We start from the raw sequence: 26149 nt of genomic DNA on the forward strand, positions 1-26149 counted from the left end.
CACTAGTTAAAATAATACAGAGTAAACAATGCATTTCCTGTGCACCTTTTTCATTTTGACTTGGTACTATGTAACTAAAGCTGGCATGTTATTAACAGGCAGATTGGTTCCTTGCAATTAATCGATTGCATTACAGGAAATGTAAGGTTTCTCCAGTCTAAAGTGTAGATGGTGGTCGACAGTAGATAACTCAATATTATTTAAACTGTACAGTACCGTTTAACTTTGTACAAAACATGGTTAACTTCATTTCTTTGTGGAATATTCAATTTTGTTTCTGGAGAAAATGAGGCTTAATTTGACATTGATTTGCTTTGGAACAGCCATACATACTTGATTAGGGAAATGTGCATTATTTTGGCAAAACAGCCTTTTTAGGATTGAGGGATCCCATTTGTATCTGAGAGCCAATTACATTTATCTTTATTAGCGTGTGATGATATTTGCATGTCCAAATCATCGGTGCAATATACATTTAAGTATATGGAGGTCCCACAGCCAACCTGAAGGTGATATTTTTCCTCAAATTGATGCAATGGATTCTCAACTTCGGAACTTTAACATGGATAACTTGACATTTAATTTATCTTTTAAGAATTCTGGGGACCCAAGAGGGAGACTCGTCACCACGTGCAGCTTGCTATCTGTGTGTAAAACTGGGGTTGACACGAGATGGTGACATCCATGACACAGCCAATATTCAGTTAATAAAGTTAAATGTTTTAAATGTCCGAATATAATTACGGCATGCATATATTTTCTCAGATTGTGCTACGGGTCTCGTCATGATCGTGTCCATTGAGCGCTCTTGGAGCAATGTAACCAAGTGTGGTAGAGAGCTGCCCCTGAGGGTGGTCGATATTTTACCGCTTCTAAAATCCCTTGACCTTTTGAGCTACAGTAGGGGGCGCACCACCCTAAGTGCCCTGGTGCGGGGACGCACCAATGTTTTTTTTCTAAAATTCTGAGATCTGAACTTCAATCATTGGTCATTAAGCCACATGGCCTTCTGTCCGTAAAATATTGTAATTTTAAGCCTTAAATAATTTTGAATGAATTTTTCCTTGCACCAATGTAACAAAGCGGCTGAATTATTAAATATATTCCTTCCCACGAATTAAATATGAATCTGTGGTCTGTGCCTGTTATTCACATGGCACCATCTCATGTCATTGGTTTTACTGCAATTCAATTCGTGCTCCTACATTCGGGGATTTAGAGCTCTCTCACGCGGTTGCCTAAATTCTTAGCTGGAAAATGATCAATTTTAATGACTAGGAATGGTGATTAGCACAGGGTTCTGGAGCGTTGGGTCACTATAGTTGATCCGAATCATGACCTCCCTCCCCCTGCTAAATTACAGCACCAGCCTGTGGTCACCTCACCTACAGATTGTGAAACTCTGGATTGGAATGTTAGTAATTAATACGTTGTGTTATGTAGTATTAACCTTTGCATTTAATGTGATGCACGTACAGGATAGGCATCACTGAAGTTTTTGAGACTCAATAGTGAAACTGGAATTTTTATGATTCCAAATGATAATGGCTCAAAGTCACAACAATGCTTTATAAACGAGTTTTTTTCGGTTAAATACAAACTCCCAAGAGTTAAATAACATTTAGGATCCTTACATTTCAGTAAAAGCATTAATTGCTCAGTGCTTATTGTGAAATGTCACAACTGGGAGAAAAGTCCGAGGCTGACTTGATTAATTTTCTGCCTTGTTTTAATGCAGTTTCTTTATGTAAAAAAGGTGGATTATTTCATTGTATATTGGTAATCACCACTGTCCATGTGCAGGGAAATGGTATGTGAGCTGTACAATGAGCAAGTGCATATACAATGACAAGTCTAAAGGAGTTGCATATTCCATGGATTGTACTGTGATGGCTGTTTAGTGAGGGTTGGCTGTGCTCAATTAGATTATCCCATGCTGTTTGCAGTGGTGTGTACATCATGCTTTGTGCTCAAAGTACCATGATATTCTGGGTTTTGTTACTGAAGACCTTTCAACTTGATATTAAAAATGACACAGCGTTTTACCATTTGAACAAACTGACAGTATATTTACTTTGAATTTACATTTAACGTCTTTGGGTATCTGGTTGAAATTGGAATCCATTTCATATGAGAGTCCCAGTCGTACGATGAACAGATTTTTGGACTTTTTCCTTGTGAAGTTTTAAGTATGTAAAACATTTTTGCATTTGGTTGCTGTTAATTATTTAGCTGCTGCCTTACATTGCTTATTCCTGTACGAGCGCTGGAAACGGCTCTGGCACGAACGTTTCGTGTATACAACATGCCGAGAAAATACATTTCAAACGTACATACTGCATGCTTACATGGAGTAGTAATAAAACACGGTATCATACGTATTTATTTCTCTAGTAGCAGACGTGTCATGGTGTATGTAAATTTGGAAGAGCGGACAGCTCAGGTCTTCATTATAAACAGTTGGGCACGTCTTGGGTTTTCTTGGGTTACTTTGGCTGTTGAGTGGTATTGATACGCCCCCAAACCGTACGGTTCATACAACTATAAACAATTACGGCTACTGATGTTCCACTTCACTTGAGCCTTATTCAAAATAAATTTGCGTTTTATATATTTTTTTTACTTTAGTGCTGCCCAAAAGTCCTAATTTTGGACAGTACATTGCTTTAACCCCCTCCTGTTAACATGTGAAGCGTTGTTTTATTTTTGTTCACTAGTGGCAGGTGGTTCTGGGTGCTGCAGTCTAACGGTGTGTATTGTGTACGCCTGTTTCTCTCCCCTCTCCTGCCCGGTACCACTGGACTGGCGGTGTAACGGCTGAATGTGTGTGCTTTATCACGCACACACTCGTACGGACATCCGACCCTCACTGAACATTTCATTTGAACTAAATTGCTCCGTTGCAATTTATGAACGATATTGTGTATTTCACGATGAAATACGAACATTTATACATCAACTATGAAACTTGTCGGGACTACCTTAACTATCATTTTTGTTTAATATTTTCAACATTTAACTATTGTTGTAAACCTACCTACAAACGTATCGACTACGATGATAAATTGATTTTTTTTTAATTTATATTGTGGATATATCTGACATTCAAAATTTGGGGGTGGGTTATCCTGGGGTCCTGGAAACTATTTAATGTCACCACTACATTGCTTAATTGCTTGCAACTATAATTTCCTACCAAACGCAACATCTCGAATTTGATCATAAAATTTTTCCCCTTTCGCTGTCCCCTAAACGCGACAACCATGCAAACCTGTTGCCATGCCGGCCAGCAGTATGCTGATCGTTATGGGCAGCAGCAGCAACAGCAGCAACAGCAGCAACAGCAGCAGCAGGGGGCTGGCATTGGGAACCGTGGCACAGCCGGCAACAGGGCCTTCATGGCCACGGGTGAGGCCAACGCCTACTCCTCGTACGGAGGAGGCGACTATGAAGGTCCTAACAAGCGGCGCCGCTACTAGACAGCTGGGCCCTGGTGCCCCACAGCTGCCTTTCAAACAACTCTCAAAAGCCCCACTCCTGGTCCTTTTAGTGTCTAACTCGACCGAAACACGTGACCTCTTGCAGAAGCTGAGCTGGTGTTTGAAAATGTCGAAGTAATTAAAAACAAAGCCTGTTTCATCTTCTGGTAAATAGGCCATGCCTTTTCTCTCCTTAAATGGGACTTTAAAAAAAGTTGGGTTTGTTTTAACGGTAGACCATGACTTTTATAAGTCAAGCAAACACGAGGGGTTAAATTTTTTTATCAATGTACATTGGCGTTTACTTTGAAAAACTAAATATGTTACAAGATCGTACGTAGATAACAGTTATCTTTGTGGCAGTCTGAACTAGAGCCTAGAGGGATGGTGCACACCACTGAAGTCCAGATAGAAGCATAAAAACCACACTCCACAGAAACCAATGTGAAAAAATCAAGCCCCAACGTAGGAACGTGATGAAAAAAATATATGCATTTTGATCGTATCAAGTTAAAAATCCACTTTGTGAGTTCCGCTGTATAACTGCATTATTTGGACTTTGGTGTTGGTGTTCCATTGCTCAACCCCTCATCCTATATCTCCTTTCCATCTAATTTGCAAGCTCCATTCTATGCCAAACAATCGGAAAATAACGTAGTCTTCGCGCATATATGGAAATCTGCGTTTTATTGCTTTTGAAAATGAGCGGTGTTTTAGTGTTGGAAGACCTGCTTAATATTGATCATCAGTGGTTTGAATTTCGTCCGTCTTTTCCCTTCAATTTTTTTGGTAGTTTGATAAAATAAATACTCTAGATGGTGTTTTTTTGGCAAATGTGTGTAGAATGTACGTTAAGTAATTTTTCAGGTTATCATTAAACATTCTTTTTTCTATCTTAACTAAGTTGTGTTTGATTAAATCGCGTGTATCTTGATGTCAAGAAAGGCTTTGAGAAAGTGTGCCTAACTTATGGGGGTTCACATTTTCTTAAACTGTTTAAATGCTTTAGAGGTGTTCCTGCCTAACCATAGCATGCATGGGTTCAGGACATGGAGCCAGTGTGGGCTTATCACTAGATGGGTAGATGGAAGACTTCAGTCAGGGGTCCACAACTCTTGGAATGTAGGACCAGTGGAGAAGCTCCCTAAATGTTATGTCCTTCGATTCAATTCGGTATTTATATTGGGAAAGCATCTACTAAAATCGGCAGATACTGAAGAAGGAAAAGGGGATAAAAGATGGAAATGAGTGAATAATGGGTATGAGATGGTGTACTTGGGACAGCATGGGCATTTGAGAATCTTCATTCAAAGTTAAAACATTTGTGTGTTATGTAAAATTTAATAGCTCGCATTTCATTTCTTATTTGTTGAAATTACTCTGAGCGCTGCAGATTTGTACATTAAAACATTTAACTGGAAAATTCAGTATCAAAATAAGCATAATTTTATTTAGAGAAAACCCTCAAGAGTATCTGATGCTTAAAAAAAGCACCGATCAGCAATTGAAATTAAGTTGTTACTTGCAAATTGTTTGGAACTGATAAGTTCAGCTGAGCCGCGCATACAATTTCTTGGTGAGCAAATGCTTTGATTTTATCAAGGGCCAACTCAAATTTTTCTCCTGCTCCGGTGTTACGGGACACATTTTAACGTGAGTGAAAGTGAGTGCTTATGGGCATTCCCCAAACAGTTACCAAGAGCAGCCTTATAACCTGTTTAATGCACAGTAGAAGAATAATATACATTGGAAACTTATCCGATTAGGCACAGATCCTACTATGTTTACCCATGCATTTTACTCATCCGAGCTGCTAAGTTCAAGTAAGGTTTTATACATTGGTAAAAATAGTTTTTTTCCTACTGTCCACTGTTGGATAGTTAGGACTAACCAGCAACCATAATAGCTCTTAACTAGCATTCAGTGGAAAGTGGCATAGACGATGGACAAAAACATGTTTTTACCAGCAGTGAACTTCTCAGTGATTCAAGTATGCCGAAGCACTGGCAATGGGCGACTGGATTTGCCACCTCTTGCTACCAAAGACGATGGTCTGCGGGGTCGCTCCTATCCTCGTGGTGGCGAGCTGTTATCTTCCCCTGGTATTAGCACGGCTGGCTACATACGGTGCAAAATAAGTTCTCCTTTACACACAGGAGGTCATGGGTTTGATTCCGACCCTGACGCCTCTAAATTTTGAGTTGCATATTCTCCCTGTGGTCGTGTGGTTTTTTCCCCCGAATAACTCCGGTTTGCCCTCCATGTTTAGAAATGTGTATTTAGATTATTTGGCTACTAGAAATTCCTACATGGTGATATAAGCCACCTCGATGGGCTATCATGTGTGGCCAGGTTGCCTCTGAAAAAGAGCTAATATTTCAGTGGGCTTTACTCAGTTTATCCACATCACCAAACCACCATCTTCATCAACACTAATTTTGTCATGAACATGATGATTGCTACAATCATCTCAGCACAGTCGGACAGTGACAGTCTCGGCACAACGTGAATTCATGCAACACCCTGGGACACAGTGGGATGAGCATTAGATGTTCCAAAACAACGACCAGCCCAGAAAGTATATATTTTTTTATAATTTTACCATTGTTCCATCAGAGTTATCACCATCACTCTCACCAGCAGGTGGAAAACGTAATCATATGTGCATCATGTTTTGTTTATTCCATCTGTGTGTAGCTTTGCCATCAAGGAGGTATTTTGTAGTCACGGTTGTATCTGTATACAACCCTTTGTCACCATACTCTTTGGTTCTATTCGGTAAAGTCACGTAGGTAAAAAATAAAACAAAAATAACGACGCTTCGGCCACAACACAAGTGGCCTTCATCAGATGAAGGGACCGTGCTGTCACGAAGACAGCGTTGGAATAAAGAAAGTCAAGCCAGGTCACGTCCTTTAAGCTGTGTGGGAGGAAACCAAACGCTTTGACAAAGGAATTAGCATAAAGTGCTGATAGAACACTTAACAGGGGGGGGAGGGGAATTTGACAATGCAAACGTTGTCTTGAAGGGAAATAAGCTGCTGTTAAAGTTTGGTATATCACTACTTGGATAAATATACTGTACCATTGAAATTAGTTTAATGTTAGGTATGATTTAGAACATCTTTCCAATGATTGCTTTATTTGAAACCATCTCGGTTGAAATTGTGTCTGTAAATCTGAATTGCCTCGTGTACAAATCTCTGATGATAACCTGTGGGTTTGCAAAGGACCTGGGTATGGGAGAACACTATATCGTCATCACCCACAGCGTTGTAACAGTGGTCAGCCACGGCAGAAGAATTCGTTCTGCCGTGTTTCAAATCTGATTTGTACTCGCGAATTCGGTCAGACATGTCGCTTCGTCTCCCCGATATCTCAATCACCACAAGTGCAGCTCAATTTGTAAACCCCGGGGTACTGTAAGTCCGGAATGACATCCTTCACGGATGGGATCAGGTCACGGATTTTGTGTACTGTGTTGAACCGGACCAGGATCTTGTGTTTGTTTAGAATTTTGGAGATCTTTCTAGTAACGCCTGCTATATATCGTAGTGTGATGGTCTTGAACGGAGTATCAAGTGGTTGTTTCTGTATGGAGGGAGAAACAGCTTGGCGGATGGTACGGTCAGAGTATCCGTTTCTCTTGAGGGCCAGGTGTACATGTTTTAATTTACTGGTCAGGTGGTGTTGGTCTGCCGTGGCTGACCACTGTTACAACGCTGTGGGTGATCACGATATAGTGTTCTCCGATACCCAAGTCTTTTGCAAACCCACAGGTTATCATCAGAGATTTGTACACGAGGCAATTCAGATTTATAAACACAGACAATTTCAACCGAGAAGATGGTTTCAAATTAAGCAATCATTGGAAAGATGTTATAAATCATACCAAACATTATACTAATTTCAATGGTACAGTATATTTATCCAAGTAGTGATATACCAAACTTTCACAGCAGCTTATTTCCCTTCAAGACAACGTTTGCATTGTCAGATTCCCCTCCCCCCCCCCGTGTTAAGTGTTCTATCAGCACTTTAAGTGTTCTATCAGCACCTAATGCTAATTCCTTTGTCAAAGCGTTTGGTTTCCTCCCACACAGTTTAAAGGACGCGACATGGCTTGACTTTATTTATTCCAACGCTGTCTTCGTGACAGCACGGTCCCTTCACCTGATGAAGGCCACTTGTGTTGTGGCCGAAACGTCGTGATTTTTGTTTTATTTTTTACCTACGTGACTTTACCGAATAGAACCAAAGAGTATGCATCCTTGCAGTCACGAAAGTTTCAAATCTAGCTTTGTCACCATGTTGGTCAATGCGAGTTTTGAAAATCGAGGAGCATGCAAGTACAGTGCAGCAGTGGATTTTGCTGCACTGACTTCTGATGCCCATGTTGCTCCCAACGTATCTTGGCAGCAACCCATGTCGCCCATTATGCAGGGTGCCCACTAATCCAATTACCATGCTCGCGTGATCAAATACATTGTGTAAATTGATCAACGGCAGCCTTACCCGAAGCAAAGCTAATAGAAAAATTTTGTCGACTTATGAGCGACTCCGACTTATCCACTACGTTTATGGTAATAGTCTACTATTGGGATGTTCAGAAAACCTCATTCACGCGTGTTTGTACGAATGTGATAGGAAGATGGTGTTGATTGTGTAGGCTGCGTGGATACTGGGCCATCGGACGACTTTCCCAATGAAATGTTTTCACGAAAAAAGGAAATTATCACTTCCCAGTCTCATGGCCTCCAAAGAAAATGTGAAAATTAATTTGTACAGTGTTTTATCATTTTGCTTTTACAGTAACCACGAGTGGAGCTGTAAAAGTCTATTGATAATCGCTGGGTGGATCCATTGAGTATTTGAGTGTAAGGATGTGCATGGTACTAGTGAATTTGGCTTTAACTCTTTGGGAGTAGAAGGAGGTATAGATATCTAATGCTTCCATCTACAAATCCAAGACTTGAGACACCACAATTAGCCATGGACCCCTAAAAGTGGTTATAGGAACCAAAATGTTCAAAGCATTGATGGAGTTGCTGGCTGAATTATGTTTCTAGAAGCATTTAACATGTTTTCATGATATATTTGCATGCAGTTACAAGGGCATGTTTGAAAGGTAGGAATATAATTTTAGTTTGCACAAAATAATAATTTGTGTCAATATAAGAAACAAACAGCCTACAATACACATCTTTCTCGGATCCATATCTAACAGGTCACACTCATTATGCTAAGTGCTTGCCACAAACGATCCACAACACCTTGCTGGTCTCGTTAAGGAGCATAAACCGTAACACGAACTCGGTCATCCTTGCAGCGGCTTTTGGTGAGCCACTGAACAAAGACGGTCACTGCGTGCTTTCAGATGCGCTTCTGCGGCCGTCTGGAACGCTCTTTCCGATATTAGGAAACCACTGGAGCTATACACTATTAAATCTAGATCAAGAACATTTCTTTTGAACTGCATTGTGTTTAGTTTATTGTCCTTCTGCTGCACCTCCGATTAGTACGCTTGGCTGTGTATGGTGTGAAAGAAGTTCAACACTAAGAGGGTACTTGACTGAACATTTTGCAATTCAAAAGGGAGCAAGCCTGACTTCTTTTGAGTCGCTGTCAAACCAGTCCAGAATTTCTGATATCGGTGTCTGCCTACTGGACTTTCCACATGCAATAAGAGTTGCACCTGCCGACTACCCAGTGCCGCCATTTACATCCCACAGCATTGTACTCTTCATGTGGCGAGGAATTTTAGGTTTTACCTGCAGAGGATGGCCGACTTGCGTAAGTCCCAACAGCTTTTCGTTTGAGCAGCGTGGTGGGCAAGATGTGGATCTCAGAATGGCCATAAGACCGAATATAACCTGCTGCTATGAGGTGGCTGATGAGGCTCCCCACAGACGGCCGGAGAACCCATTCCACCAGGCCGATTTCTACTTCCTGAGCTAGGGCTGCCAACATCCCTTCGGATATCACGTGTAAGGCTGTGATCTGGGGAGTCCTCTCGCACGTTTGTGAGACATTACAGGTTGGATACCATCTCTTCTCAGGATGCCCTCCTTAGGGAGAGCGATCCTGCCAGTAGGCCGTGTAGGGATCGGCCTGCCCCTTCCTCTGGATTACCAGCTCTGGTAAGGTTTCTCAAGTTAACACCGGAAGAGTCCAATAGGTGGTGACAGTGATATCAAAACAGGTTGTGTACCTGGTATAAATTGGTTTTTGATGATCGGTGTTACAGCCCACTGGACTCCCACCCATCCCTGCTGCGACAGGCTTCTCTCTGCATTGTTGAGGTGAATAGAATTCATTCACCAATGACTTCGGCCATGGTCAACTGTCCATAATAGAGGTTATTGGGTTAGATCGCGTAAATATCAATGTGGTGTTAAACCCGCCACCACCCGAAAAAGCCAATTGATAAGGTTTGTGTCATACACAAAACGTGCCAATTCGTTACTAGAACAGCACAATGGTGGAGAGTAAACCTACAACTTTTACAGTTTGTAAATGTGATTTCATAATTACTCCAACACATCGGTGTGCAGTACTAGTAACGAATTGGCACGTTTTGTTTACATAAACCTTATTAATTGGCTGTTTCGGGTGGTGGCGGGTTATTTATTTCGCGATCTAACCCCAACAACCTCTGGATAATATTGTTCGCGAAAGCCTGCTACGTGTTAAATGGCCAACCGTTTTGTACAATCATTGGTGTAACAATAACAATAAGCAGTGTGTCTCAGATCTTTGTAGGACCCATATCTATCGGAGGGTCCTTGCCGATACACATTTTGTAGTTAAATAAAGATCAAGCAAGTCTGAGTGCTGATTAGACACTGAATGTTGAAACTGGTCTGGAATTTGCTTCTGTTGAACCAGCGCTGGTGAAATTATGGAAAAAACATTTTAATGTTGAAGTACCGATAAGTGTAAAGGCATTGTTTGCTTATTTATTGTTTTTTATATTACACTTGCTTGTAGAAACAGTGTTGGCATCACAAAACCTGGGCTTCAATGGAAAAATTCACGTAAGAATACTACTTGAGAACAGAAGCAATAAAGAATTAGTGGAGGTTGTTGTTGATGGATTGTGGACATGACGTTTTCCGTAAGCGCATTCTCCCCTGAGTATGGTCCGCTCCCATGCAGAGAATCCCGAGCCCTTAATGATTGAGTAGGCACCTTGCATATCTCTGAACACCCCTATAGTAGGTGCACACAGCAGGACCCTGCCCAAGAATTACGTTCCGTCCCTTTGTGAAATAACATTTCACATAGCTCTCCCACGCAGATTGTCATCCCATTCAAATTCTTGGGATCCACTGAATAAACATTTGTTAGCTGTGTGTGAAATTTCAGTGTCAGCTTTAGCTGGAATATCTACCAATTGCCAAAATAGCGCCATTTTGCCTCTTGCATTTCACCATCCACATAAAAAGTATTCTATTGGTGACACGGCCTTCTGGGACTGCATATCAGCAGCATTGGTTCAACGCAAGCAAATTCCTGACCAGTATTGACATCCAGCGTCTTATCACCAGTCGGACTTACATGAATCAATGTTATTGAACTGTCAGATGTTTACAGTTTATAGGCATGAACCCTCTTAAATATGAGTCCTAGTTCGATGATGCAAAACTCCAATGTGTAATACAAAGCAATCATTGTGGAGAATAAAAGTAACTAAAGCAAGAGAAATTAACCTTAACATATCTGTCCTTAAATCTTGACTTTAAGCTTTTGGTAAAGGCACGTAGATAGGTTCAAACCTATCTAAGTGACTTTACCGAAAGACCCAAAGATATATCTATACTTTCATGAGTTAAATTACCGGACTAATCGGTTAATTCAAGTAATTAAGTAAAATGTCTCCCTGTTGTTGCCACGTGTGCCATGGCACAGGTAGTAATGAGCGGGGTTTGGGGAATGTTTTTCGACATCGGCCGTGGCTTGCTGGCCGAGCAAGAATTTGGCAGCAAGCCATTATTCATACAAGCCCCAAAAATCACTGGAAAGTTTTGATTCAGGTGGCTAAATCGTCCCGACTCCAGGCAAAGCAGCACTGTCAGTGCCTTGAGACCTGCTGTGGAGGCGAAGGCGCTCTATACACATCGTACAGAATGAAGTTAATAATTTTGTTCTCGGCCTTACATTACATTTATTGTCTTAGTTATTGCAGTTTGGCACGGTGGTGAGGTGGGATCACCTGTGCCTCACAGCAACAAGCCCCTGGGTTCAATTCCCGACTTGATGCCTTTATTGTCTGGAGTTTGTCTTCTATTCTGCATGGGTTTCCTTCCACAAATAAAAAAACCCCACACAATGTATGCTGAAAAATCGCCTGCAAATCACTCAATTGGGATGACTCGTAGCAACATTGCCCCCCCCCCCTCCTGCAAATATATAACTTTGCAGGACCCACTCGAAAAGGTTCTTGATCCTCAGTGAGTTTACTGTGGTCTACAACCGTCTCGTTAGGGTTTTTATTATATTGATACACAGCATATTGTGGTAACGGTGTAGTTATAACACAATATACACCCACTGTACACGCTGCGTGTGGCGTTTCCTTGGTGCTGCGCTTTTAAAAACGAGGTTTTTCACCAAAATTATTTTACAGAAATCGATTTCCATGTTTCCATAATAGATTCTGGTTGGTCTTTCCCATGCCACTTTTTCAAATTACGAGTTCTTTACCAGTTTAAACAAAATTTACTTGAGCTGTGTACTCAATTTTCCACACTAGTTTCCTCTTGGGTTAGAGGGTTATTAAAACCACGAGATTCGGTTGTGGTTGACAGTGGCGCGTGATGGTGATTCTCAGTGGATCGACTTGAAGTTCGCACTCGTCACATGAATTGGCAGAGACAATGGTTGCAGCTGATTTAGAGTTTACCCAATTCAACTGTCATTGGAGTGCAAGACACAAATTTGTGTTATGTTTTTATTTAACTTAAGTAGCCCTCTTTATCTACACTCGAGTAATTATTTTGAATAAGAATGTTGCTTTCCTCTTTTATTTCAATTGTGTTCTTACCATCATGAGGAATTGCATTAGCAGCTCATGACCATCACATCCAGTCGAATGGCCCCCCTGAAGCAATTTCAGAGCTCGAGTTATTTCAACCGACCTCGAACTGCACTGTAGGCTCATGTCTCTTGTATGACCTGCAACAAGCATATGACATTTCTAATAGAGATTTTTTTAATTCTCACACCTAGAATAAACCCAAGTGATGTGAAAAACAAATGGAATCATCTTACGCCTTTTGGCGTCATCTGGTCGAGCACCAATTGGGTCGAGGCTCAAAAGAAAGCTGTCCCTTGGTGTGGACCAATCAGTTTCAAGGACAATGCATATATTATAGTATTTTTTTTGTTTGCATTTTGACTGCAGGTATTGTGGTTAATGCAGACATGAATCCTTGTAAAGGTTTCAGTTTTGTTGCCAGAAAAAAGGGGAAAACCCTTATAACAAATGGAATGTGTTTTTTTGGGGGGGGGTTGACAGATTTGTGACCAAACTGACACCATCAACTTGGCTTACTTGAGACTTCTTGTTTCATTACGACTAGGTGAAACCAACAAAATATTGACCCAGTGTCTCAGGGGTGCCAACTCTGCTCTTGGCTCCCGAGCACCCCAGCAGCATTCACACATTTTGCAGTGTAATGGCTGGAGTGCCCAATCACAAAGATCGAGTCTAAGTCTGCCAGGATCAATGCAATGTGGTGCTTTTTGTGTAAAGTGGACTGGTTGTATGAAGGAGATGCTGGCCCCAGCTGTAGTAGGATTTGCAGCACTTTGTCAGGGTTTCCACTAAAGATGAACACAAACCCATGCTCCAATGAATGTGTATTTTTATGTAGGTTTCTGCCTCAAGTAAAAACATGCTGAATCGCAAGACGTTATCAAGAAGTGTCTTGTATAGCGATGATTGGCCAACTTCACTAAGATTTTTTTTGCATGTTGAAGGAAATCAGAATAGCAGGAGGAAACCCGTGTGTATGTGAGCATGCGAAGGGATAACTCAAAGAACCTTAAACATGGGCTCAATACAATTTTTGTCTTGCCGTCTCTGGCCACACAGCTTGGGTGTGTTTTGTGAGTTTTTGCAAATCTGTTATCTACCGACCCTTTTGCTCCATAGTGCTGGATCGTGGACCCAAGCCGCCATACCCAGCGAACAGCATGGGAGGATAGTTTGAAATGTCATTGATCAAAGTGGGGATCATGAGAGAGAATGTAATTTCTGGTGCTCAGTTTGTCCCTTTTTGTTTTACATCGGTTGGAGGGTGGCCTTTGTGCATGTGCATTCCTGCCAGAGGTCTTCCGGTTAAATGTGCAGACACGGCACCGCTTCTGTGGAGCATGCATGCATCACTGTGGTGTACCCAGAGCGAGTTATTCAGCTGCTGGCAGGCTGGATTCTGCACCACGCACGGGGCAAGCCCACGTGTCCAGTGCTTTGGACAAACTAAACACCTGGTGTATGAAAGTGTCCAAGAGTAAATAAGGTTCTGTTGTAATGTGTGACTACATGGAATGGCCTTTTGTATCAAAACCATAGAAGATTAGAACTTCAAGAACCAATTTATCAAGAAAGGTGTTGTCCTTGTAGCCTGTTAACACTACACCCCGCACAACTCATGGTTATATCACATTTGAGGTATACAAATCATCTTGCCACATGTAAAATGTGTTTAATTTAGCAATGAAAGAAAAGTTTAAAGTACGTTACAAACTTAATAAGTCTACTTTTCAAAACGCCTACATTCGATTATTTCTAATTAGTTGAATGATCATTACATAACCAATTGCCAAAGTATAAGAGCAGCATTTTCTCAAGTCAAGTTTAACCAAGGTTTTGCAGGTAAGCATTGAAATCCATACCATATATTAAATATTCTATGGGTCTTTCGGTAAAGCTGCGTCGATTTAAAAATAAAAATATCACGACGTTTCGATCGCAACACAAGCAATCGTCTTCAGGTGAGAGGGGGTTATTTTTCTATATTTAGTTATTTTTCTGTCAGCGTTGCTTTACCGAAAGACCTATAGAATGTATTCCTGCATTTACGAAAGCTTTAAGTCAATTTAATAACTAGCTTATTTGCCAATCCTAGGATGGAAGCTGTAATATTTACGAAAAAATTAAGCAGAGTTTAATTGCGTCTTGTGTAAATTTAATGGCAGTAAATCTTGCACAGAAGTATATCATCAAACACTTAACTGCATTTCACTGTAGCACTATTATTGTCAGTGAATCTGGCACAAAACGAAGTCAAAACACTTCACTGCAGTTCACTAGCACTATAAATGGCAATGATTCTTGCACAAAACTCATAAAACACCTCACTTCATATCACTACATAACTGACCTATTTGTTAAAATTCACTGCTCTGATACTTTATTCTCTTCTGCTTTCGGTCGCTGGGGTTGAAATAAATTGGAATGTTTTTACTATAATGTAGAAGCATAAATTAGACTTGCCTTTTGTCTCAAGTGCTGAAGAAATAAAGACACCAAATCCACTTTGTTGTGTAGAATTATTTATTAGATTAATTTTCAATAAAGAAACGTCAAACTTAAAGTGAATTTGCGAAAACAATTACACTCGACCTGCGCGAATGTAAAAATCCAGCCGCTCTTGAATATTAATGATGGCGGGTGCGGCATGTGGAGTGACGTCACGCGCATTACACAGATTATTGGCGTATAGTTGTAATCTCACTTCCACCTTCGCTGCCATCTTCAATCGTGTGGTGAGAAAGGTGTGTGCTGACGTATCTTGCGATGAGTAAAAACAACTTATACTTAGGTATCTTGAAGCCAATATATCTAGCAGTTGGCCAATTGTGCATTCAATTAACCTTTTGTTTTCCATTGCATAACCTTATGGACAAACAGACCATGGCCAAGATGCATTACCCCGGAGAAATCTGGTTTACTGATGGGTCGAATTAAATTGCCCACAAAAATAAAGGCCTGCATCAACAATGATGCACACATAAAATCACATTTGTCATTACCACTGCCTTATGTTTACAATGGTCCCCTGAGCAACTTGAGCAAAAATAAATTAAGTTTTCAACAGGCACGTGAAGTTTAAAATTTAGTAAAGAGCAAACGCCCTTAAAAATTGAAACCAATTAATGTATAGTAGCTTGATAAAGATAGAAATATGTTATATTTGTTTAGGATTTGCTGTTCATTAAGCAAACGAAACGGGGATCGTATGTCGATTAAAAAACTTTGTCAACTTAAACATTGCTCTGTTTTCTTGGTACCAAAGTAGGGTGTGATCTACCACGCCCGGCCCGTCTCCCTGTCCCCACCCTGTGGAAGGCGTCTTCTACGGCTCTGCTATAAGGCGGTGCTCATGACGAATGTGGATTACTTGTGCCCGCCCACTCGAGTGTCTTTTTTAATGTGTGTTGTATATGAAGTTATACAAAACATATGAGAATTCATAGGAATAATGCTAGTGTAAGGGAAGCTTGTATTTCCACCTGGTAACATAGTTCATGTCTTAGAATTGGCAGGTGCATTTACTGTCCTGTGAGAATGTAAGAATCTCGTACCGATAGTCTTTCTAAGTCCGAACCATACTGACAGTGCAGTGATACCTCTCAAAACCCGGCTAGATCATTGTTTGCTCGCTTAACCTCCGCGTGGTCACAGCGGCATAAAGTCCGATGCTAATTTGTAATAACTTGGAGGTGCGCTTGTCAACATTGCAACATGTAACTAGCTATCATGCCGTTTTAATGAATACAGCGGCACGTGAATTTACGCACTACCAATTCTAAAGCCACACATCAGATCGATGTCTGTGGATCCATTCCCTTGGATGCCTCGGTCATCCTCACGTTAGATGTCTCTTGGATATTTATTTTACAAAAGATGCATCAAGCTTCACATTGTGAATTTCAGCCATCCACCTCTGCAACGCAGTGGTGGTGACTACAGTTGTGATGAACTTTACAGTTATGATTTTAAGCATTCATTACATTTTCATATGCTTTTTTGTGTTTAGTTGTCCCCCCGCACCTCCGATTAGCATGGTCAGCTACGTACATTGAGAATTTCAGCGTACATTTAAAATATTATTTGGGTCTTTCGATAAAGTCACGTAAATAAGTTCAAAGAAAATAAAAAACTACGACGTTTTGATCGCAACACAAGCATTTTTTTAAGACGACCGCTTGCGTTGCGATCAAAACGTAGTTTTCGTTTTTTATTTTCTTTGAACCTATGTACGTGACTTTACCGAAAGACCCAAAGAATATGAATTCCTCTAGGCACGAAAGCTTTAAGTCAAGATTTACATTTTAAATGTTTAATATTTTTGCTTAGTTAAGTGTGAATTTAATGCTAGGTGGTAGCTGTGTGAAAAATATAATTAAGAGGTACATTTGGAGTCCTTTCATGTTTGCAATATTGCAGACATCCAATATAAGTTGAGGGGCTCTCCTTAATGAGTCCAGCTTTGAGAGGTCTCACGAGCCACTTACCAGATAAATAATTTGGTATGCTCCGTCATTAGCTCCACATTTCAGCACGTTTGAACCTCTTATGCTACCATGACCCAACTTGACAGTTCCACTAATATAACTTTTGTTTTATAATGGTATATTAGTCTAGGTCTATCAAAACGAGTATCCAGTCATAACGGTCAGCACAGTACCACTAGGTCTCACATAGATGCCAATGTATTCGGGTGGCAGTCATGTCTGGGTCAAACCCTATCTGGGTCAAACCCGGACACCTGACACCACCACGGGAGATTTGTGTTCTACAGCATTGACATCTGCATATTGCAACTTGCCGATGTCTGAACATCGTGGGTAATTGTCATGCACACACCTTGTGCCTAGCCAATACAGAGTACTTAACTGGACAGGCTGGTGGGGACCTGCATTGTAATTGGCAATTCTTGTTTTGGCATTGCTTGTGGTTTCGAATCACTTGACCCACTTTGTCATTGATTTCACGAATGTAGAAGTTCCCATGCATTCCCATGCATAGCCCCTGCAATCTGTTGCGAATTCCAGCAGCCTGAACATTTTTCATTTGACATTGACACACTTACGCTTGAGCGGCATGTCTGCTTCGGCTGTCTTGTTGATTATGGGGCGGTGACGCGGCTCTACGTTGCGCAGTGGTTCTCAACCTTTACTGCAGCCTTGCACCCCTTTGGTTCTCAATCGTAAGAAAATGTATAATGTTAATAAATAGCACGTAAGCTTTCGCGACCAATATCCTTAATATAGGTTTTTTGGTTTATATATCGCATAAATAAAGATGCGTCGTTAAACCCGCCACCACCCGACACAGGCAATTAGTAAGGTTTGTCACGTAAACAGAACGTGCCAATTCGTTACTAGTACAGCACACTGGTGTGTTGGAGAGCAAATCTGGCTGTCGCCTGATGAAGCTAGCTGTAATTACTGGTGAAACATCGTACTCCGATTGTAAATGTAGATTTGCTCTCCAACACACCGGTGTGCTGTACTAGTAACGAATTGGCACGTTCTGTTTACGTGACAAAGTTTACTCATTGGCTCTGTCGGGTGGTGGTGGGTTTAATGACATTTATATTTACGCGATCTAACCCAAAATAAAATTTATTATGGTTAAATACATAGTTTAGATGAAACAAAGTAGTTGTACTTAGCTGCCCGTGCTCAATTTGTATTTCGATTTACCTTCTAAAACAATCTGGCCATGTCTCGCACCCCCAGAAAGGGCATCTCGCACCCCAGGTTAAGAACTGCTGGCATAGCGTGTACCGCTTGTTGCAGAGTTTCGCGGTTTGAATCCACCAAGACAGCCCTGGTGTGTCAACCATAAATTACTTGACATCTGCTTCACAGCGGATGATAAAAGATCCCGTGACATCCTTAGAAAATAGAATACCATTTTGTGGCGGCGACACGGCCCGATTTTACAAATTAAGATAATTTCCTGGAAATTACTCGATTGGGATTACACAGAGTGACATCGCTCTACTGTGAAGCTGCTACAGACTGAAACCTAATGCCTTCTTCATAGCGCAGCCCTGCAAGATGGGTGCGAGCGCCAAATGTACTAAATCATTTGCTAAGTATTTGAGTACGTACCTCAACCCCCGTGGCATGTGCATCTACTCTTAGAGAATGATACTTATCCAAATGGATAAGATGACTCAATCATGAGCCCCCCATCGGCTAGCAGACTATAAGGAAGATTGCGGTCAAAAATAATTTCCATTTTACACAGTCGTTGACCGTTTTGGAGACTCGTGTAAAACTAAGCTCCGGGGCAATTTCCTCAATAGTTTGGATATATGGCTCGATGTTAAATGACATTGGAATTGGTATAGCTGCTAATTGGATTTTTTTTTTACAAAAATACTAGTGGCCACCATTTTTTTATGCGCCTTGTCTTTGCGTGATTTCGCCTTTTTTTTAATTCGTAGGTTTTAGTTGTAGCATTCGGATACATTTATCTTGTGCATTCACTGTCCCATTGTGGAAGTGTATAGGAGAGGGTCACGTGCTGACGTTTAAATGTATTCACTGAAAGGTTCGCTGGTTGTGCACCACCACACCCTGGGGAGGAAGGGTGACGGATATACCGCAGTATCCCACCATGTGGCATGCCTCGCCAATCAACTTGATTCACGCACTCACTCGCGTCGTGACTTATCCATGTGTGTTCATGTTTCTGGATTAAATGTGTGTTCACTTATGTCACGTGTGCATGTGTTTGCCGATCGTTTGCATGCATTTGTTCTTGTGCAACGGCACGCGCGCGTTTGGGGGTGTTTTAATTTGCACAAATGCTTCACTTTGTATGCGTTGTCGAAAAAGAGGGTGCATTTGGTATGGATTGTGTGCGTTTGAAGTACGTTGTACTGTGATGGTTATGAGCAGTGCCCTCGTGTTTTTTTTGGTCTTGTGAGAAGAATAAAGTGAAGTGTATACAAACTTATTCACTGCATGTGAAACTGCGGTAGATCTGAATATCTCCACTTGTAAGTTTTTTAATGAACCGTTTTGTAACTTCAATTTTGCTTCCATATTACACTTTCAGTTCCCCGTTTAATTACGTAATGCATCTGAGGGTTTTTCGAGACGCTGTCCAGAGACGCTGTATAGAGCATTTAACATGGCAATGAAAACTCACGTGGGCCAGCGTTAACCGCAAATCTGGCGTGAGGGCCCCGCAGCCAGATTATATCTCCTAAGCGTATAGACTGGCCGCTGCCTCTCCAGTTGGCACCAGGCCCTCACTTAGTCTCAACACTTAATGAGAAGTGTCCATCACTGCGATTTTTTTTGCCTTTTTAAAAAAGGATATGAAAGGGCATTGAATGTCAATCTGATAGCCAATTTGCCCAACAGTTTTACACGAATTAACTCGGGGCAGCCACTGGCAAAATTATTGTCTCAAGTATACTCCAACAGTTTGCCTGGGGCATCTATCACAAGTGCTACTTAGGTAGCCATAAGTCTGCTTGCATTTGTACACCCATTTTAATGACATGATCTAGTTGTGTAGGCCCTGTTCAGTGTCCTGGGCACCTACGTTTAGAGTATTTTCATTGCCTATTCACGTGTAAAGTACTGTGATCAGGCAACAAACGTTAGATGTTTTGAGCCGACGATCAGAATTAAGATTTGCATCTAATATTTAACATTGAAATGTGCTCCAAATGAATTGCTGCTCGATGCAACTAACACCTTAACCTGGATTCTGCTTAGGTGCAACATGCTACATTTCAGCATGTCTACAGGATTGTGAACTTGATACCAAAGTCCTGGAGTGACTGAAATGTGGACTTTTGTTTATAAAATGCAGTGACGGGTGCCAATCTAAATGGAAAGTATTAACATTTTTCCTAGAATATGCACGGTGGTGGAAGTACCTGACAGTTTGAGAATTAATGGGACATCAACCAAACTTTTTTTGAAGAAGTGCTTTCTATTACTCCAGCAACCAACAACAACAACATTAACTGCATGTCTTCCTATGCCCCAGTAATGCCATATCAAGTGTTAACCAACAACTGACATTTTGTTAGGTTCAGCCGACAACGATAGAGTTTGGCGTAGAATATATTTTACTATAAAATAAAAAATCCTAGTTGCTCACAGGTTCTCTGAGATTTACCTATAGCGTTGTCCAAGTGCACAAAAGCATTAATCTTTTTTTAAATATTTCAAATAGGCACTGAGAACTGAATAAACCAGCACCATTGAACGTTGGTAATGAAAAATTGTAACCTTCCTGGCTGCACTGGGATTGTGTGCTTGGCAAAGACAATTTCACGTTTATTTTTTACCAGCGGAGAACTAAAGAGACCAGGATAGTAAGGTAATTAGTGAATAATACCTAGTTCCAATGGGAGAACTCACGATGTCTCATGGATATCACCCAATTCTAAGACTGACGCTGTTGGATATATGTTAGCTGTCACGAGAGTCACCGAACCATGCAATCTGATGCCAACTCACGTGAAGTTGCAGTGGAGCAGATGTGGCTGTTTTATTTCTATTCGCGTGCATTCTTTATGCAGGAGAGCTCTTATCTGAGGTGATATGGGGGACCAAAATAGTGGATCTGGGTCATTTGGTATGTTACCTTTTATCGGCAGGGTAAAAATAACCGGCGGATATTAAGACGAATTTTCCCGCACGATGGCTGTTATCCGTGAAAAAAATGTGGATAAGTCTTCAAAGGATAGCTGCAGTTTTTGAAGCGGAAGTGCTTCAAACGCATTTGTCTTTTTTTTTACCAGGTAAGGTCCACTGTGCTATGGAGCTCTTTTTCAGAAGCAACCTAGTCACAAAAGATAACTCAACAAAGTAGCTTATCACGTGGAAATTTATAGCAGCCAAATACTGCAATCGCATGTTGATTCTAAATGTGGATGGAAAACCCAGAGCCATGCAAACTCCATATATACAGGAATCTGGGTTTGAATCAAACCCACGACCGGCATACCAAGCGAGGTAGTTAACATATCGGCATAATGGCGTGTGCGAGAAACAAGAGACACAAAGCGACGAAGAGACGGGGATGTGGAAATGCCCTTTTGTTCTGTGCATGGGCCTAGGCAGGACATTGTCGCTAGACGGAAAGATTGACAAAGCTCAAGCATAAGGGGAGTGTCAGCCACGGAATTGAACACGTCCGAGAGGACAATCCACCAGGGAGATTGAGGGGTGAGGTCAGATCTAACTACGGGTGTTCGTGCACTGCTCATGGCCAGCGTCGGCGGTGATTTTTTTAAACGCTCGCGAGCCTCCCTAGGTCGACTGCCTTAAATGAGCACCTTGTACGCTGTGTAAACACCAGCGCTAAAGGCGGCCAGGCATAGTTCTGGTCATGAAACCCTCTTGTTAAACTTGTCTGCCTTAATAGGTGCTCGCTAATAATTACCTGTGTAGGCTACACAAGGGGTGTTTGCTATGAGAATAACGGAATTCTTTTTTGCTGATAATAGGATGTATTTGCCGTGCAACTCTGAAAAAATTGTGAACAAAAGGATGCCATTCTGCAAATATTTATGGGAAAAGTGGCATGTAGGAAGAATAGGACCCACAGATAGAGGGTTTCTGTAGACCCTACAGCTGCTATGGATAAGTCACGCATATTAGAGTTGCAGATAAAATGAGTTATATAGAAGAGTATATAGACATGAGCAGCCGGCACTCAATACAGGCACATCAATTGATGCAAACAATCATTACCAGGTTAATGCACCATAAGTATATTTACGGCCAAATAAATGTAGGGCATTCGTCACTGGCAAGGTTGCTGCAGCATTTCCTGTTGAGATATAGCTTCCCAAAGTCCAAACAAATCTGATCACAGCTCTCCGAGTGGGTGACTGGGACACCAACTTACAATTTGATCGTTAAATTGCACGAGTGGGGATCTCGACAGTTCAGGTAAAATGCCACGTTGCTTTTCCATTAAGAAAAGCTTCTCTCGTCATGGATTCACTCACCTACTGCCTGCCAAGTTGCCATAATCATGATTAATGCATTGCAATTATTGCTCAAGTGGATCGTGGCCTTTAGACTTCATTGTTATTGCCCAAGGCTCGAGAATAATGGGTTCTTGATTATTCTTGGGGTTTAGTTGCCATGCCAAGGATTCATAAAGCTGATATAAACGGCATGGCTGTGGAAAATAAAGTTGTAGGAGTAAAATTGAATCTGTGATGTAAAAGCAGACCAGAGGGTTCAGGTGGACATTTTGACATGGAGAAGTTAAAGACTCGCAGCAGGTAAGAAATGGGAGCAAAGTTGCAGTTCTTGCAGACCTCAGAAATAGATTGGATTTTAATTGGATTTGTAAACATTGTAATGAAACTATTGACTGGTCCATTTATATACGAAGCTCACTGTATCCTGCTCATTGCAATGAGATATGTTGCCCAGTCCACAAGCCAATGCAATAATAATTATCTGAATTTATATGGCATCTTAACTACTGCAAGCATCGCAAGACACTGAGAGGAGCCTCCAAATTACTCTGCCTGCTGCATTTCAAACTTCCACACCAGGTTTGGTCACAAACTTATCATTTATTAATCTTGTAGAAACGAGATTGTCTTTTGCCTTCCAAAAGAAGTGTTTTGTTATCGATGTTTCTGTCATTTATTCAGGTGACTTATTGGGAATGGTAGTTTGTTCAATTCTCTCTCACACTTCAAATTTAGCAATCTTTAGAAGAACGTAATCCTCCAGGTAAAGTGTTAACTAGTGTGTTAGCCGACTTTCTGTGTTGCATTGCATTACATTTCTAAGCTTACTCGGTTTGTTTTCTCATTCATTCATAGCTGATGACGGTTGCTTGTGTTGCAATCGAAACGTTATTCTATTCTTTATTTTATTTCTACGTGACTTTACCGAAAGAACCAAAGAGTAATTACTCCAGTCACGAAAGCTTAAAATCAAGTTTGTATCGTGTCTGTTTCTGTTTTTGTCTCCATCTCTGCCTAACTGCATTATCACCCTGTGAGCTGCACTCTTAACACATTCATACAAAGGTGATAGGTTCCTCTGATAAATACCTTTGTTGCTAACATAAGTTCAGAAAGTGTAAGAGATTACTTTGTTCATTGGCAAGGCTTTTGTACTTGTGCCTCCTCTGACTTGGAAGTCACCAGCCACCACTGTTTGTCACTCACTGGGCACGGGTCCCAGAAAATATTTTGGTTACTCACGTGGGTGCTTCAGCAAAGACTTGTCGTAACTCAAATTCCATGAGGGAGTTAAGACGAAGCATCCTAAAGTGAGCAGAGAACTTAGAGGTGGTCAGAACCTCTCGTATGCCTATAGTCAAAGTAAATGTCAATCGATACTTAATAAAATAACATTGACAAAATTGATAGCAAATCATTGGTTTTTGACAGTGCCCTTCACAGTACTTTACCCATGATAACATTAAGAGTGGGTTAAAATAGTTTAACATACGATAAATAAATTAAACTTAAACTACTACAATAAAGGGGGTGAGGGAGGAGTCGAGAAAGGGAAGGGATCGGACGTGTGGGGGATAGGAAAGAAGGGTTTTTCCAACAAGGAGGCATATCAGTAGCATTAGTAACGAATGTAATGCACATTAAAAATATACATATACTTATCTCAGCAACAGACTGGCTGAATCGCATGGAGTGCTGACATCAAGCCTGCTCTTGCACAGGTGACTTCATGGCGGCCGTGGTGTAAGGGGGCTGCCTTTCTAGCAGCCAATTGGTTGGTGCAGTCGGAGTGACGATGACTACTGCGGGCTCACGAGAGCACCGCCGTTTGTCCTTAGATTAATATCCCGCTTAGGGCGGCGTTTCTCAAGAGTGTGGTCTCCGGTACCACCGATGTTGGGCCGCAACAGTCCTCCAGGCGGTCCGTGAGGCTGTGATGCAAATGCAGGCAAATCTGGACAATGATAACGTTTATTATATACCCTTGGTTTTGAACATTAATTAATATTTTACTGATGATATTTCATGTTACCCTGACTAAACTATCCGAACCCTATGATCTAAATGTGCCCCCCCCCTAGAAAAACCTGTGTTAAAAGACAAAAGAAACTGTTAAAAAAGTTTTTAAGTGGAACTTAGGTAAGTGAATCCATTTGGTTACCAGGGGGTGTGGGTGCTGAGTGGTCCGCAGGCCAAACAAGTTTCAGAAATTGTCTTTTAGGGGATTTCGGATCTTACTAAAATCGCTTGCTGGGTTTTATTAACAATTTTCTGTCTTCAGGACCCAGGTCTGCTTGAAAGAGCCCCCTGTGTTAATGAGCCCCCTGTGTTAATGAGCTCTCACCTGGTTAGATGAAGGACAATTCCTACAACTCTTAGTGCTTAGAGCTTCTGATTTTCGTTGTTTAATAATGGGCTCTTTTTTTGTAGATGTTCAGAAATGTGTTTTGGTTACGTTAGCTTTTATAAACTGCAATGAGTTAGACGTTTAAGCTTTTGTTGATTTGTATTTGCCATGAAAAAACCCAGCAAATTATAAATAAAATAGGTATAGAAAGTTGGCTTTTACAGTTTTATGTAGATATTATTTCTTCCATAATTTTAGCTATGATCTATCTGCTTCTGGATGAAAGCCTGTCCACGTGTGCCTCAATGGCCTGATGTGCCGAAATTAATCTCTGCACATGAACGGATCTCATCTCCACTGTGGCCTCTCTTAGGCACATTCTGTCCTCTGGCCGCCAATCGTTTGTCTCAACCTTCAGCTGTGTTCCTTCTCACAGTGTGTCCTGCCTAAGCCTACTTATTAGCAGTCATGACGATGTCTCTACCTTGCCTATGTCTTGTAATCGATGTGTTCCTCCTCGTCTCGGTGTAATTTCAAGTAGATGTCTATCCATGATTTGCGTACCTTTTGGTTTTCCATGTATTTTCTTGGTCCAGTTTTCCAATTCATATGTCACAGCAGCTGGTAATTACTTGCTTCTTTATTCCAATTGCTAAGTTGCTTTTCAGTTTTCCTCGAGTATTTACTGCTGCTTTCCAATGTCTGTTGGTTGGATCAACAATAGTTTAATATTTTTAATGGGGTTAATTGAACCACATGGCAGGACCCTGGGGTCCCGATTAAACGGAAGTAAAAATCTTTATTTATTTTTGGCGACTGTCCCACCGCGCACATAAACGCCGCGACCCACATGGTGCGATTCATTCTGTTATGTCGTCCAAGCGCAGCGAGGACGAATGCGCAGAAGAAACAAAACTTGGATTAGCGCATCGTGTAGAGCTCGTCGAGAGGAATAGATTTCCGTATCGTTCACCTTAAACAGACATAAAATTGTGTCGCAACGCAGTTTATGCGAGAGCCGGAGGCTTATGGGACCCCGGGACCCCATAAGGTTAAATTCAAATTGAAAAACAAAAGCCCTAACTCTTAACGCTTGAAGCAGTCCATTCTTTCACATTACCCCACATGGTGATGGTGTTAATCGATGCTATCCAGCTTGTTTCACTTGCCCATCAATAATGTCATAACTTGCAAGCTATTTGGCATTATGCCCTTGCCTCCTTGATAATAAAAGGGTTTATACATTGCAGTTGCTTCATCTTGTTTAGACGATTGTTCTGGGAATTTCGTTTTCATTGTATTTTATTTTGCTTCAGTTCATTAAATAG

General features: G+C 41.2%; 1 protein-coding gene across 5 annotated transcripts in view; it reads left to right on the forward strand.

Moving 5' to 3' along the window:
• The window catches only part of LOC116953241 (paraspeckle component 1-like), a 94205-nt gene that overhangs the window by 28360 nt on the left and 39696 nt on the right, over positions 1–26149 (forward strand). For 2 of the 5 annotated variants that reach the window (XM_076074876.1, XM_032973236.2), the window contains exon 9: positions 3294–4378. The exons of the other annotated variants lie outside the window; for them this stretch is intronic. In XM_076074876.1, coding sequence (XP_075930991.1) covers positions 3294–3479 — 186 coding nt within the window. In that variant the 3' untranslated portion in view covers positions 3480–4378. Of the gene's footprint in view, positions 1–3293; positions 4379–26149 lie in introns of those variants that run through there. 5 annotated transcript variants of the gene reach the window in all.

Source organism: Petromyzon marinus, chromosome 50 (genome assembly GCF_048934315.1).
Source record: "Petromyzon marinus isolate PM22_M1 ecotype Great Lakes invasive population chromosome 50, UKy_Petmar_22M1.pri1.0, whole genome shotgun sequence".
Lineage (NCBI taxonomy): Eukaryota > Metazoa > Chordata > Hyperoartia > Petromyzontiformes > Petromyzontidae > Petromyzon > Petromyzon marinus.